Source organism: Monopterus albus, unplaced genomic scaffold (assembly GCF_001952655.1).
Source record: "Monopterus albus unplaced genomic scaffold, M_albus_1.0 scaffold397.1, whole genome shotgun sequence".
NCBI classification, from domain to species: domain Eukaryota; kingdom Metazoa; phylum Chordata; class Actinopteri; order Synbranchiformes; family Synbranchidae; genus Monopterus; species Monopterus albus.
In genome coordinates, this window is record NW_018128277.1 from 269,893 (window position 1) to 284,747 (window position 14,855).

The window sequence follows — 14,855 nt, forward strand, 5'->3', positions numbered from 1 at the left end:
GGCATCTGTTTCGGATGCCTCCTGGGCGCCTTCCTAGGGAGGTGTTCCGGGCATGTCCCACCGGGAGGAGGCCCCAGGAAGACCCAGGACACACTGGAGGGACAATGTCTCTCGGCTGTCCTGGGAACGCCTCCGCATTCCCCCGGAGGAGCTGGAGGAAGTGTCTGGAGAGAGGGAAGTCTGGGCATCTTTGCTTAGACTGCTGCCCCCGCGACCTGGTCCCGGATAAGCGGAGGAAAATGGATGGATGGATAAATGTGTAAATATTTACTGAGTGTAAACAAACCTAGAAATTTATTTCCATTTCAAGTAAAATCAGAAACAAAGTATGAAAAAAAGCAAAGGGGGCTAAAAACTTTCTGCATTAACTCAAAATAAATTTGGTAGTGAACAATCGAAACCAAGAAAAAAAAATTCTACATTCTGAACCAAAATAATTTTCTAAATTAAGAAAACGAAAAAGTCCAAATGTTTTATTCTAGAACCGCAACTTTGTCTTTAGAGTCATGATGCTGAAAGTCAAACCGTTTCTGCTGGTGTCTGCTTCCATAGAGAGCAGCTCGTCATCCTGTGACCGTCTGTTAACGTCAGACACCCGCAACAAGAACCAAACTATCAATTCTGTTCCTCTCATTCACTAAAACAGTGACAAGGGGAGTGATTACAGTGAGCGGTTGAGGTGTTGCTGTAAATGTGAGGCCACGGGATCATTGTTAAAGACTGTGAACATCTGTTAATATCTCAAAATCTGGATTTGGCATCATAAGTTCAGTTTACAAAATGAAACTGTCCACATCAACTTAGACCTCTTTGTCCAGAGCTTAAGCTTGAAAGTCAAAACTGACTGGTGTCTGAATTTATCCTGCAACTCGGTCTCTGTGTTTTGGCTTAAAAATTCACATCAACACACATTTTGATTCAGTGTTTAACAATTTAGTCCCCACCTTGTTGGTGTTGATTTTGTCCATGCCTCTCAGACCGAAGCTAGCCAGTGCTAGCTGGAGCTAGCCGAGATGATGGACAGACAAGGAGGCGGGACTTTCTTCATCTAGAAGCTTTATTGATAATTGTTTACATCTTACAATGCATTCCACAAACACGGCTCCCGGCTGGAAGCGTTTTATCGTCACAATTGAAGTATGAAGTTTATCATTCACAATAATACTTGCATAACAAACAAAGGTTTCCCAAAAGTCACATCAAGTTGCAACTTCATTAAGATATCGGCTCCACAGACAGTATGGTTAATTAGGTTTTTCTTTAAATCCCATTTTTTAAGATTTTTAAATGGTTTCTTGATGTGGATGAATGTAAACGTGTTCTCCAGAGTTTCATTACTAGACAGCTGTGATGACATGGAAACGACTTGTTGTAATTAACATGTTTTATTTGTCTGGCAAAGGTCTAGATGTTTCTAGCTAGTTTCTCAGAAGCAATGAAGTTTTTATTTAAAGTGACGACAACCCCCCCCCCACCCACTGCCTCATCAGGAGTCAAAGACGCCATTCAGAAATTCGTCATATTGATGCGAAACCAGGCAGCACTTCACTGAGGACACAAGCTTGACAGTCTGAGGAACACGAACGGAAAAATCACTCAATACTTCAGCAAAAATATTCAGAAAAAGGACAAAATACAAATGAGACGCCATCTGCTGCTCGTCTTCCAATGCCAAGGAAGATGAGGGGGAAAAAAAATCTCTCTGCCGGGCTCCACCGGAAAAATACTGCAGTGATTTAAAATTTAAAAAACAAAAGGAGGGAAACATAACCTGATAAGGCCGAGCTCGGCGTTGTGACCCTGCTTCAACTTCTCCAGAAAACACACCCAAAAACAAAAGGGAATTCGGGACTGGAAAAAAGTGTTTTTATTTCTGACAAATAAAGTTAGAAGGGCTGCGTCCACGCCAGACTCCTCCTCTGGCCTTCCTTCATATGCACCCATCCCTCCCACCCTCACCCAACACCCCCACCTGCCCTCAACCATCTCCTCTCAGGACGTCCTGAATCCCAACTCCGGCTTGTGGCAACTTCACTCAGTTTTGCGTTTCAGCCCGGGCACCTTCGCCTGGATCCTGCAGAACAAAGAGGTTCACACACAGGCTGATGAGTGATGCTGTTCATGCAGCAGCTGTACAAAGCTCAGTTCTGGAAACTTCTTGTGTCTGATAAACAAACTTACTTCGCAACAATGTCTTTGATCTGGTTGTTGACCAGAGCCAGGTAGTGGTCGATCTGAGCCTGAAACACACACACACACACATCAGTGTGCAGGGACGTCAGCCGTCTCCACACTCCAGTCATACTCATGATTTACATGTGCACGTAAAACCAAGTGAGCAGCACCTGAAACTCCGTGTGTATTTGTACTACTAATAAGGTGCATTAAGATTTAATCTCAGCAACAGCATCATATCCAGTATCTGTTCAGAAACAAAACCATCAAACAGACAAACTGGACTTTTATGGCCTCACATGAGAAACTACTGAAGCACTGAGCGGCAGGATGTTATCACACCACCAGATGGCGCTGGACTTGTCTGGAGGCTTTGAATCTTTTTCAGCACACAGAGAAGAAGCCAGCTTCACCCCTATTAACAAGTACTTGTCAACAGTCATAACTTCTAGCATGTTATCAATCGCGGTCAGTTCCTGGGCGTCCAGGAGGAGTTAGTTGGAGACTGACATGAATAATCACTGAGATCTGCATACAAATACTCTGATTACATGTTTATATACTGCTACTTATGAATGTTAGACAGGGGACTCACTGTACCCTCCCATTACAAGTTATCAAACAGCGTCTTTTAAAGTCAGCAGAGGAAGTGGTGCATTATGGGTAAAGACTGCAGCGCTCACCTGGTGCTTCTCGTAGATGATCGGGCAGCTGAACGCTCCGATCAGACCTGAGGCAGGACAAGAAAAAGAGTCAAACTATGCAAATCTGACCACACGCTGCTTCTTGATTTAAATTTGAACCTGAAATCTACAAACTCCCACAGACAGTGAATGTGTCACAGAACAACAGATCAGTGTTGAGGTCGTTTTCATTTATGTAAATGTTTGTGTGTTACAGCATCTTCCAAATTAAACAGAGGCTTGTTGGAAGAAAACAGAGTCTCCTGGTGCAGTCTGAAACGTGCACGTTTCTCACCGAGAATAAGAAGAGTGAGCCCGTTGAACAAGGCACCGATGTAAGTCAGGATCCACATCAGCACAGCAAACTGCAGAGGAACAGAAGAAAAGGAACCAAACCTGAGAATCTCATAACCGACATTTAGAGGACCAACATGATTGTGCCGTGTCTGGACACATCCTGAAGAGGAACCAGAGGACAGGTGGTTCAGTTCTGACCCTGCACCTGACCGTGATGCAGCTTATACAGAATAATAGGGCCACATATAAATGGTGAGCTTTATTAGAAATTCTTTTTTAAATAAATCCTTAAGTCCATAGCAGGTTGAGAAAACTGTACCGTTCTTCTCCCTTGAGCCCCGTTTTTGTTTTTTGCGTGACAATTAAAAGCAGCAGACTGAGCAGTGAGTGGCTGCCATGTGCACATGACTCACTGGATCACCTGAGGATTTGCAGGCAGGTTCTGCAGCCTCTTCTCTAAGTGGATTTATGGTAATCACAGATGACCACATCACCAATAAAGTCACACTGAACCTGAAAGCACGTTTGTCATGACATTACATGGTGACAACCTTCAGCTGTGTCTGATGAGTAAAAGTGGATCACAAGAAGCAGAACAAAGTTCTTCTTGTGAAACTGATTTTAACCCTGAAGCTCTTTGAACATTTACAGAGCCATGATGTAACGCTACAGTTTTCTGCCTGAGTTAACAATGACCATTCAAACAGCCTTGAGCCGTGGCTGCCAGTGAAAAGACCGCACAGCAACACAGAGTCAGATTAAACGTGTCTGCCACTGTAGCGACCTGCTGGTGTGGCTGTAAATATTCACGGCTGGCACAGAGGACGATAACAGGACACTGATCAGAGGCAGAAGAGTGACAGGAACATCCCACACACACTAATCTGGAGAGAGAATCGGAACATTCCTGAGGCTCAAAAGCCCCGATTGGATGTTTTTACCCACTAAGGGAATCTCTCCTGTGTTTCCAGGGCAGGTCTGTATTTGGACTGCAGCTTGGAGGGTGGAGGCACAGCGAGCTGCTGAAGGCCCCTGACAGCTCTGTCATCCATTACAATCACTGATCTACAGACATGCAAGCTCGCTGCAGGTTCAACTGATTAACACAGTTGACCCTTCAAAGACCAGGAGGACCACATCTGCATAACAGGCAGAATGAAAAACATCAAGCGTCTTTTCTTTTCTGTGCTGATGCTTCTTACCCATGTGTGTAAGAGGTATGTATCCTGCTCCACACAAGCACCGCTCAGCTCCTACACTGCCACATGCGAGTGGCCCAGATCTGACCTGAAAACATCTGATTTGGTTTGTTCACACTTCTCTGGAAACATCAGCTCAGATGTGAACAGTGTGAGCCAGAGTTGTTCTCACCTTGATAGAGTCAACCAGGTCCTCGACCAGGAACAGGCGCCTTAATTCACAGATGATCTTGTTTAGTTTGGCCAGAACTATGTCGCTGTACTTGTGGACCATGTCCCCAGACAGCGCCACCTCCCGGTCCAGATACTGCCTAGGAGGTAAAGTAGAGGAAAGGGTTAAATACAACACAGCTGTGGTGATGAGGAGGATGAGGAGAAACGGTCTCAGTCTGTGTGTTTATAACCTCCTACCAACAGTGATTACACTGACTTATTTGTGGCAGAGCATCACAATATCAACACTGACTGCCCTGTATTAATTTAAAATAGGCTGAGTCTCATTTCATTGTAGTGCACGTTCGCTCAGTCCATCGGCGGCACGCTCCGTTTCTCTCTCTCACACACACACACACACACACACGACAGCTCCTCCTTGTGTTTGTTTTTTTAACACGACATTGTCAATCACCGAGATCCAACTCTTCTAATAAGTTATTAGCAAGCTAGCAAACTGGGCCAATGATCAACATGCATTAATACTTTTGAACAGGTACAGTGGGTATGGAAAGTATTCAGACCCCCTTAAATTTATTCACTCCTTGTTATATTGCAGCCATATGCTAAAATCATTTAAGTTCATTTTTTTCCTCATTAATGTACACACAGCACCCCATATTGACAGAAAAACACAGAATGTTTGACATTTTTGCAGATTTATTAAAAAAGAAAAACTGAAATATCACATGGTCATAAGTATTCAGACCCTTTGCTCAGTATTTAGTAGAAGCACCCTTTTGAGCTAATACAGCCATGAGTCTTTTTGGGAATGATGCAACAAGTTTTTCACACCTGCATTTGGGGATCCTCTGCCATTCCTCCTTGCAGATCCTCTCCAGTGCTGTCAGGTTGGATGGTAAACGTTGGTCGTCATGTTTAACATGTCATTTTGCTTCAGTGGCATTTTGGTCTGTTTCACCCAGATAGATGAGTCGGTGTGAAAATGTGGGAAAGATGGTCAAAAATGTGATTTAATGTGCTTCTCTTAAAAGCAGTTGTAGGTTTGGTGGTTGAATAAAAATGGGAAGGAGAAAGCTGTGTGACCACACAAAGCAGTTTTGAGTTTTGAGATTCAGTAAATTTGCCACTTCCCCTTTTTTTAACTGTCTTCTTTTTTATGTGGTGTCAAATCTGTGAAAAAGAAAACATTTGTTTGTACATGACCCGGTTGTACTTTTCCTCAGATGCCTGGTAATATCTAACATCTTCAGAATGAATCTAAATGGTAAATCATAATAATGTGGTTTATGATGACATATGAGTGCACTTTTCAAAGTACTCTACATCAGGATATTTCATTCTGACTGACAAGATGTACTTAACATGTACTTACCAAACAAACAAAAACACTATCTTTATAATAATGACCCTCATCAGTCAAATTAAATATTCTTCATATTTTATATTAGAAAACCAGACAGGAAAATGTTGTTTTTACTGCGCCAACCAAACCAGTGCTTTCAGATGAAGACTTTTAAAGTGTAGGTGAAAACTAAAAATCGACAGTATGAATCTTTCATCACAGGAACTCACAGGAATTGCACATTAAATAGTTTATTATTGAAAGAAAAGTGGATGAATAAATCAATTATAAAACAAACACAAGTGAGAATACATGGAGGACTGCAGACTTAATCTAAACGATATCCGGGACTCACCGCTCAGCAGGGAGGGATTTCATTCATGAAGTGCTGGAGGAAGAAATGGGAGGATGTCTGACCTTCGCTCCCATACTTATGTCTGTGACAGGAGGGCTGTATTAGCTCAAAAGGTGCTTCTACTAAATACTGAGCAAAGGGTCTGAATACTTATGACCATGTGATATTTCATTTTCTTTTCTAATAAATCTGCTAAAATGTCAAAGATTCGGTGTTTTTCTGTCAATATGGGGTGCTGTGTGTACATTAATGAGGAAAAAAATGAACTGAAATGATTTTAGCATATGGCTGCAATATAAGAAAGAGTGAAAAATTTAAGGGGGTCTGAATTCTTTCCGTACCCACTGTATATCAAAACTTCTAGTAGTAGTGCTTTTGTCAGACAAATACCCAATTTTCTGAAGAGTCTGCCCAGGTGCTGCATCATCAGGATCCTACTGTATTTACAATTCTGACGACGACTCGGGTGTTTTACTCTGGTACTCACTTGAATGGGTGGCCCTCATCGGACTTCTGGATGGCCTGCAGGATGCCTTTGTATATCCTGAAGCAGATGGTGACTGAAAGCAGAGCCAGGCCGACGTAGGAGCAGACGCTAATGATGCTGCACACCGTCAGGGAGAGGAGCAGCAGCAGGGCAGCGCCGAACACCACGCCCGTTGTCTTCACATCACGCCAGTAGAGGAGTTCCACCACTGCAAGAAGGAGCCAAGGTTAGAGAAGTGACTCCACTTCAGCTCTTCTCAAATGAAGCCTGGAGCGTGCGCAGCATTATGTGCTGAACCTGCAGCAGAGACGAGGGCCGACTGCAGAGCTCTGGTCAGATTTTATTACTTTTCAAACTTGGACTGACTCAAGTGAGCCGAGGACCGTCTGTCTAACACGCATGATGAGAACAGACAAACCGATTGGGAGTTTAAGAATCAGTTTGCTTTGGGTTGAATCAGCCTTAGGTTAAAGTGTCGTCATGGAGAATCTGTTTCAAACACTGTTCTGACCTGATTTTATCAGCGATCGAAACTAGAGTCAGATTTCTCAACCAACTGTCACATGGTTGGTGCATGTGGGGTTTGTCTCATTACCGAAACCTCTGATGGAGTCAGAGGTCACAAACGGTCAAACTCATCCAGAGTTTTGAAAGGAAAACCCTGCAGGAGGAAACTCACTGCAGCTTTTGACCCACAAACTTCCTCATCTCTACACTTCCTCGACTTCCTTCTACTTTTCACCCTGATACCACAAAAACAACTTCCTCTCCCGGCCACGTTGGAGATCATCAGCTTTACTTTGCATAAACATTATTCATGATGCTGCCCAACAATCTCAAACTTACTCATGTCTACTTAATTCTGATGGCAAGCTTTAAACTGGTGAGACTGGGATTTCAGAGTACAGGTTTGATTCAGATTCCTGCAAATAAATACTACACTTATCTGATCCTGCACTTGTGTTCTCTCTGCCATATGGGAGCAGCCTTCCGTCTCTGAGGACTCAGCCTGGTTATGGTGTGCGGGTCAGGCTCTGCTGAGGGACAGCTGAGCTCAGACCTGTGTCCAGCACTGAGGATGCTTATATTTCACTGGTGAATTCCAGGCAGGTCAGTGGGCAGTATTAGAAGTGGAGGAGGTGGGGCACCCCTAGAGGCTCTAATATGTGATGTACCTCTGAATGATGAGAGCATGTCACATCAAAGCGCACACTGGAATCTGCCAGTTTCATGTTTCAGCATCACACTACATACATGTCAAATAATCAAGCATTCATGTTCCACTTCAGCAATAAGCTGATCAACTTCATACACTGGACCACATTCAGTGTTTCACAGCACAAACAGGAACATTTTCAATGATCCAGTCAGTTCTTTAGGATGGATTCTAACAGAAATAAGTGCTACAGGGTGAACCACACAGTAACCTAAAGCTTGGACACACACTAGTGAAGTAAGTCTACAGTCACAGTAACCTAAAGCTTGGACACACACTGTAGACTTACTTCACTAGTGTAAGAAACATCATTGATACAGAGCATTTGTTGATAAGCAAAGCAACGGCTTTAAAATGCAAACCGAGGCTGAGTGGATGCACCGAGACACAAAGGTAGGCACAGTGAGTGAAGACTGACGGGCCAACGCACGTTTGGCAGCTAACCAAAATATTCTGAAAACAGCCTAACAGCCAATGAATGAAAACCTGAAATCAGATTTCCTGCAACAAGGTGGTGCCAAGAAACGAATCCAACCGACTCCTTCAGCTGCAGGACACCTGCACTCAGCACATGTCAAACACATTCATCTGCAGACAGAGCGTTTTTGATTTTATACCAAATAAAAGACGAAGTTAATGCACTGAGGCTTGTAATAAAGAGCAGCTTCAGTTGGCCAAATACTGAACAAAATATCATACCTGCTTTGTCACAGACATTTAGGCTGCATCACGTTTTCTCAGCTCTTCCCATCTAGATATGCAACAATTATTTTAATTTCTCCACAATATGGCCTGGGCAGGCTGCAGCAAGCGGAAGGATGGCCCGAGAGATTATGGAATAAAACGTCCCATGAACCTAAATAAGAAGGTTCCGGACAGTTTTTGCCAAAAATCACACAAAATCCCCTGTAACTAATGCCACTGCCATCAGCAGGATAGCAAAATATTCAAACACCTTTGTCAATGGATATTAAGACGTTTTATTACCTTCCCTAGACTCTTCCTTTGTGAGGAAAGTAAAATCTGTGCATTTTAGGGTTGTTGTTGTTTTTTAAGTTCAGCACTGTAGCGTGGGCGTTGACAGCTCGCTACAGTCCGTTAGCCAGCAGCTAGCTCCCGTCATTCTCTTACCGCTTAGCATGAGGCTCGGTGTGAGCTCCATCAGCCACACAGGAGCAGCTGTGGCCGGTAGTCTAAATAGAGAGCCATTGTCTGGATTTAAAGACACGGTCTGGGAGGCGAAGCTGAGGAGGAGGAGCCGTGGTCCACATATGGACGTCTGGCTACATATGGTAGCAGGCACGCTAGCGCCGGGGTCCGGCTAAAAATAGACCCAGCATCACGGTTAGCTAAGCCGCTGATCTCGTTTCAGTACCCGCTATGTTTTAATCACAGCCTGATCCTCCCCCTCTTCAACACGGTCTGTATCCCTAAGTATGTTAATATCCGCCCGGGGTGCCGTCTAACAGCCCCCACCGGCAGCTCAGTCCTTACCGCGGAGACAAAACGTCAAACCGGTATGACCTCCACAGGCGGCCCGGTCCGCCTCCTCTCCTCCTCGTCTGAATGCAGCCAGACTCCCGAAGCTCATGCAAACACTAAACCTACCATAAACGCGACAAAACCGCGGGCATACACGACACATGAACGAGGACCGTCGCTAAACAAAAGATTGTGAGCAGACTAACCGCATTTGGCGTCCATCTTGAACCTCGGCTAAGCATGCAGCGGATAGCGGGAGGGGAGAGACCAGGGCAGAGAGACATAGACAAAGGCTGGGGGAGAGAGAGACATGCGCAGCTCGACCTCTCTCGCTGGGTGGATGGATGGACGACTCATTACTGCCATTTAACCTATTTAACCACATTTGTGAATCCCTAACGCGTCTCAGCTCCATGACAGATCGACTGGTAAATGCTCGCATGTTCAGTTGATGAAGATCATATGAAGGCCGAGAAGAAATATTAACAAAAATCAACATTTTAAATATTATCCCAGTGAATGTAAATACAACTGAAGTCAGCACAGAGAAAACACTGGTGTCACTTCGTTTATAGGTCCCCCAAACCCTCTGCTTTACTACATAATTAGATTTATCACAAATTTGCTACAAGTTTCCACCAGTTAAGTACAATATCAACTACGTCTGCTCCTCTGCCCTCAATCTATTGACCGTGGTCTTGAAACTGGACTGAAAATGTAGTTCACTGGTTTATTGTTTCATTTATATTGTACATCACTGTTTGAAAGTCTGCTTTATCATATGGTTTCCACAGATTTGTTTCAGGAATCCAACACAAAAACATTAGGGAAGGTCGTATTATCAAATATATAAAGCTTTTCAGTTGATAAAATATCAGAAAGTAGTGACAAACTGGCCGTCGTTTTTCTCTGAGCAGTGAAATCAAGTCTGTGATCTGACCAAAACTCAAAAACCCAAAGATGTTGAGTTTACCATTAAAGAAAACTATAAAACTAGGGAATATTCACATTTAAGAAGCTGGTGTCAGTGAAGTTTTGACATTTTTGCATCAAAATGAGGTTGATAACTTTGCTCAGTTACCAAAGTTGTTGCCAATTCATTTTCAGTCAGTTGAATAATGTTTGTTTTCTGTTTTTAGTTGTGTTTTTTCACTTATGCTGATGCATGCTGGGAAGTCTGCCGCTGTGGTTTCTTTAGCGACTTAATGAGTTGTATAAGTTCTCAGCAGAACAAGTTATATTCAAGTTCAGCTAATGACAAACAAGTTGTTGATTCCAGTGTGTACACACTTAGTGACACACAAAGTTCAAAGGTCACTGAAGACAGACAGAGCCATATATAGGTGAGAGGCCATCAGTTATCAGGAAGTAACAGGCTTTCTAATGAGGACAATGGCAGGACCAAGGTGTGTTTCACAACCAGGCTATAAACGGATAACGGGCTCCAGAAATGCCAAGCAGAAGGATAAAAGTTGGGAATTCAAGTCCAGTCCACTGGAACAGAGCAAACTGAGCACTGCTGGAGTTTTAACACAAAAATCCATGTAAGGAACTATAGGCTGACAAGAAAACACCAGGTGCGTGCTGGGAAAGCGGCAGCCCAAAAACGGAGCCGGCGACTCCAAGGCAGCATTAACACAAACCAACCTAGTGGAGTCTAACCATCAGACTCGTTTGTACATGTTGCTAATACCTAATGCACATGTACATTAATTGATTTAATGTACCTAAAATATCAAAAGTAAAAGTCCTGGATGCAGATGAATAACCAGCTATACTAATATATAATACATCACTGGGAAAGCACCTATAAAGACATCTTCACTGTCTATTAATGTACAGTACGTATTAACCCTAACCTCTAACCCGAGGCCATTATTACAGCAGTGTTTTACTATGTGATCAGAACGTGTTTCTACAGCAGCGTCCACAGGTCGGCAACAGACACGTTAATAAGAACTCAGATTTGCTTACAACTACATCAGTGTGTTAGAGACCTGCCATCAAATGTCTGTAATAATTCTTTAAAGTGCTACCAAGTCATTTGGGATGCCTGAGTGTTGACTACTGTTTAACTTAAAGGAGCATCTTTGGACAACTGAACAGATGAACAAACAATGAGCTCAGCCTGGAGGAGGGTAGAGTCACTGTGCAAGGTGAGAGTGGTCATTCCTGAGTTGAGACATAAAGCGGTAACATTTCACTACTACTACGACCACACTGTCCCTGACACACACACCAAATACTGCTTCGTCACAGCATGGCTCTCGAACAGCCTCCCAGAGACACGGCTGCTGGTTCCCGTTCCAGCGGTGCGATGAACAGAGCCGAGCCGACACTGGCGTGGAGCTCTCACACAGAATCAAGGCCTCAGTGCAGACGAGAAGCAACAGCAGCTTCAGAGGATGGAGGGACGCCAGGACACGCCATCAGCAGAACGAGGCGTGACATAACATGCTGACAGTCTATATATAGTATGTTGACCAAATGGATTTTGACTTTTTAATACTGCATAAAATGGAATGTAGTAGCTGTTGCACAATCACACAGAATGTCAGACACTGGGAAAACGTCCCACTGTGACTCTCCAGAGCCAAAGGTGGCGTAACCCTAACCCCAAACCTAACCCCAGTCAGAGAAAACTGACCAGAGGCTAAAGGTCGATTATTATGTTAAATTATATAATAAACCAAATGTCTGGCTCCAGGTTTAATGGTATGAGGATGTGTTTCCTGACAACACACTGAACATCTTCGGGTTTTCAGACTGATGGTTTCTGAAACTTAAGAGAATTTCAATATTTTTTAAACGATTAACATAGAAGATGCAGAAATTAATGCAGGAATTAAGCACACAAGTTAGGGATTTTCATTATCAAACTGATCATTTTCTTGTTTGGTTTGTAAAATGCTAGAAAACAGTGTTTATGACAAGAAAACGCTATGAAATGACTCAGGAAATGTTTGCTCGAGAAGAGATGAAATAGTTGTGCTGACTGATTAACTGACTGTTTCATGACGTTAAGGTTAGACTGATAACTTTCATCACTCATGACAAGCTGTGTCTATGAAGACCACCCAACAGGTTAGTTTATCACAGGAGCAGTCAACAGAGCCTGTGCACAGAGCTACTGCCTCCGCTGACAGCTCTGACTCTCCTCCAGCTAGTTAGCATATCACGACACACTAACAATCATTAAACTGCCAACGAGTCTCACTCCACTCGCACATGCCTCTGTCCTCCTCCTCCACTGTCCACCTTTAGTCACAGTGGCTGAGAGTCCAAAGGTCCTCTCTCTCTGCCAGAAAACGGCCCCGTAGCTGTTGCAGTCGCACAAGGACGAGACCCGCACACAGTCCAGAAAACCCTGTGGTTCTCCGAGTCCTCCCAGTACATGAGCAAGAACAGTAGAGAGGTCACAACCAGTACATCTGGACCAGACGTAGTCTCCCAGAGGAAAAACATGACAAAGATGAACAAGTTGCCCTTCCTCCTACATTTCATCTTTTGACGCAATATGATCCTAGTACTGAGTGAAACATTCAACATCAAGACACCATCTCTTCATGGCTACCAAAGGAAAATACTAAACATTTTGTTATCTCTGGTCTCAAAGTTTCCAAAGCCCTTCTTGCCTAAGCTGCAGAGTCGATGGACAGGCAGGGGAACAGAGGCGAAAGTGCTGCAGTGACCGACTGTACTGCCAGTCAGTTCACATCTAATGAGCATCGAACGTCTATGTCCTACAGCCTCTCATCAGTGTGAAAGAACTAAAGCAACAAAAATAAGCTATTAGGCATTGTTTTCACCTTCCACACACTGAGGCTGCTCTCCTGCTCTACCCACAGCTGAGAAACTGTCAAACAAGCCACAGAGACGGACAGAAAGGCAGAGGTATACCCTGTTCTCTCCAGCAGTTTGCAGCAGGCTCGCACTCCTGCTTGTCCACAGAGCTGTTCTCCATGCCGCCCGATCAGCAAACACACATTCCAGACAGACAGCGACCCGGCAGAGGCAGTCAATGTAAATGTGTCTGGCTGCAGAAGGAAGAGGAGGAAGAGGGAGGGACGGAGCCTTCCCCTGCAGCGGGTGACCGAAGTCCGTCCTGCAGGCGCACTGTCAGCTGACTGTCTGCTGCCAGCGCTCTGACGCAGCAACTATAAACATCTCTGTCTCCCCTCCTCCCCCTCTGCTCAGGCCCCGAGTTCCCCTTTCCCCTCCTCTCTGCCGCCAACCTCCACCCCTGCTCCCCTGCTTTCCCATTGTCATGCCTCCTCCTTCCCCCAATGTGCAACAGTTTTGATAAACGGTGACCTGTCCAAGCCTTGTGTTTTCAGCTAAAATGTTAAAAACCCACCTGCAGCCTCACGTGTCAATATTTGTTAGTTTTCATATTTTTCTAGCACAGGAAACATCCTCTGGGTTTTTTTGGCCGTTGATCGGATAAAACTGGAAGTTTGATTATGTTAAAACTTTACGCAATTTACTTCAGTAACATTCTTTAGTCAAAGAACTTTGGCTTCTTTTTTTTAAATTAGAACAAATTTATAGTACAAAGTTGTTTCTGTGAGTACAAGCAGAAACACTTCAGATAACACCCAGGCCTGTGGCTTCAACCTTCCAGTCTCTGTTGTCAACAAAGAGCTCAGGGATAATAATACAAAATAATCTCCACTTTCCAGCAGCTGCAGCCAAGATTTCCAGGCATTTACGAGGCAGTTTAGCGACCAGGAGATCAGCTACACCCTGCTTCACCAGCACAGTACACACAAGCTACTGGACAGGCCCAAACAATCCACCACTAACAGAAAGAAAACTGACTACAGCTGAAGGAATGTGTTTTATGTCTGAATCAAATAGAAACGTGACTCAGAGCCATGTGCGAGGACTCAGCTGAGCGGTAGCCACCGACTTCTATCACTAGAGGGCACCTGTCTCATTTTACTAATCTTTCTGCTTTGCCTCGCCTTCTCTCTTCCAGCCAAACTAACCCCCCAAGCAGACACCTCCCACTTCCGTGCACAAGCTTGGAAACAATGCACCCAAATTAAGAAGTGTGACTGTTCTTCAGCCCTTTTGATAACACCCATAAGCCTGGTCCCTTCTTGAAGTTTTACAGCCAAAATCAGGTTCATTTGCCCACAGGTGGGAGACAGCTCAGCTTAAATAAATAACTACTGATAAACGGGAGAGATCAGAGGCGGACACATTTGATCTTCATTTTATGTAAAGTACAGACTGGCTGAGGAGTCTGTGCACAGTCACGCATGATTTTTTCAGGTCTGGGACGGGGCGTCTGCCCAGTAGGACCACCCCGGGACAACAATGACCTGCTGGTCCGTGGTCAGAATCAGATGCACAAAAGGGAAAAGCAAAGTTCATCAGCAGCACAGCGAGACAGCTCACCTCGGAGACCAACTCTGCTCTCCACTGTTTTCCTGC

General features: G+C 44.2%; 1 protein-coding gene across 11 annotated transcripts in view; it reads right to left on the bottom strand.

The window, feature by feature from the left end:
- Positions 1–1,844: 1,844 nt before the first annotated feature.
- Positions 1,845–14,855, bottom strand: part of LOC109951587 (reticulon-4-like) — a 23,447-nt gene continuing 10,436 nt past the window's right edge. For 7 of the 11 annotated variants that reach the window (XM_020586162.1, XM_020586163.1, XM_020586169.1 and 4 more), the window contains 6 exons: positions 6,716–6,923; positions 4,527–4,665; positions 3,154–3,223; positions 2,859–2,905; positions 2,182–2,240; positions 1,845–2,074 (listed from right to left, as the gene is read on the bottom strand). In XM_020586162.1, coding sequence (XP_020441818.1) covers positions 2,032–2,074; positions 2,182–2,240; positions 2,859–2,905; positions 3,154–3,223; positions 4,527–4,665; positions 6,716–6,923 — 566 coding nt within the window. In that variant the 3' untranslated portion in view covers positions 1,845–2,031. The other 4 variants (XM_020586171.1, XM_020586173.1, XM_020586170.1 and 1 more) reach the window with 4 other exon arrangements.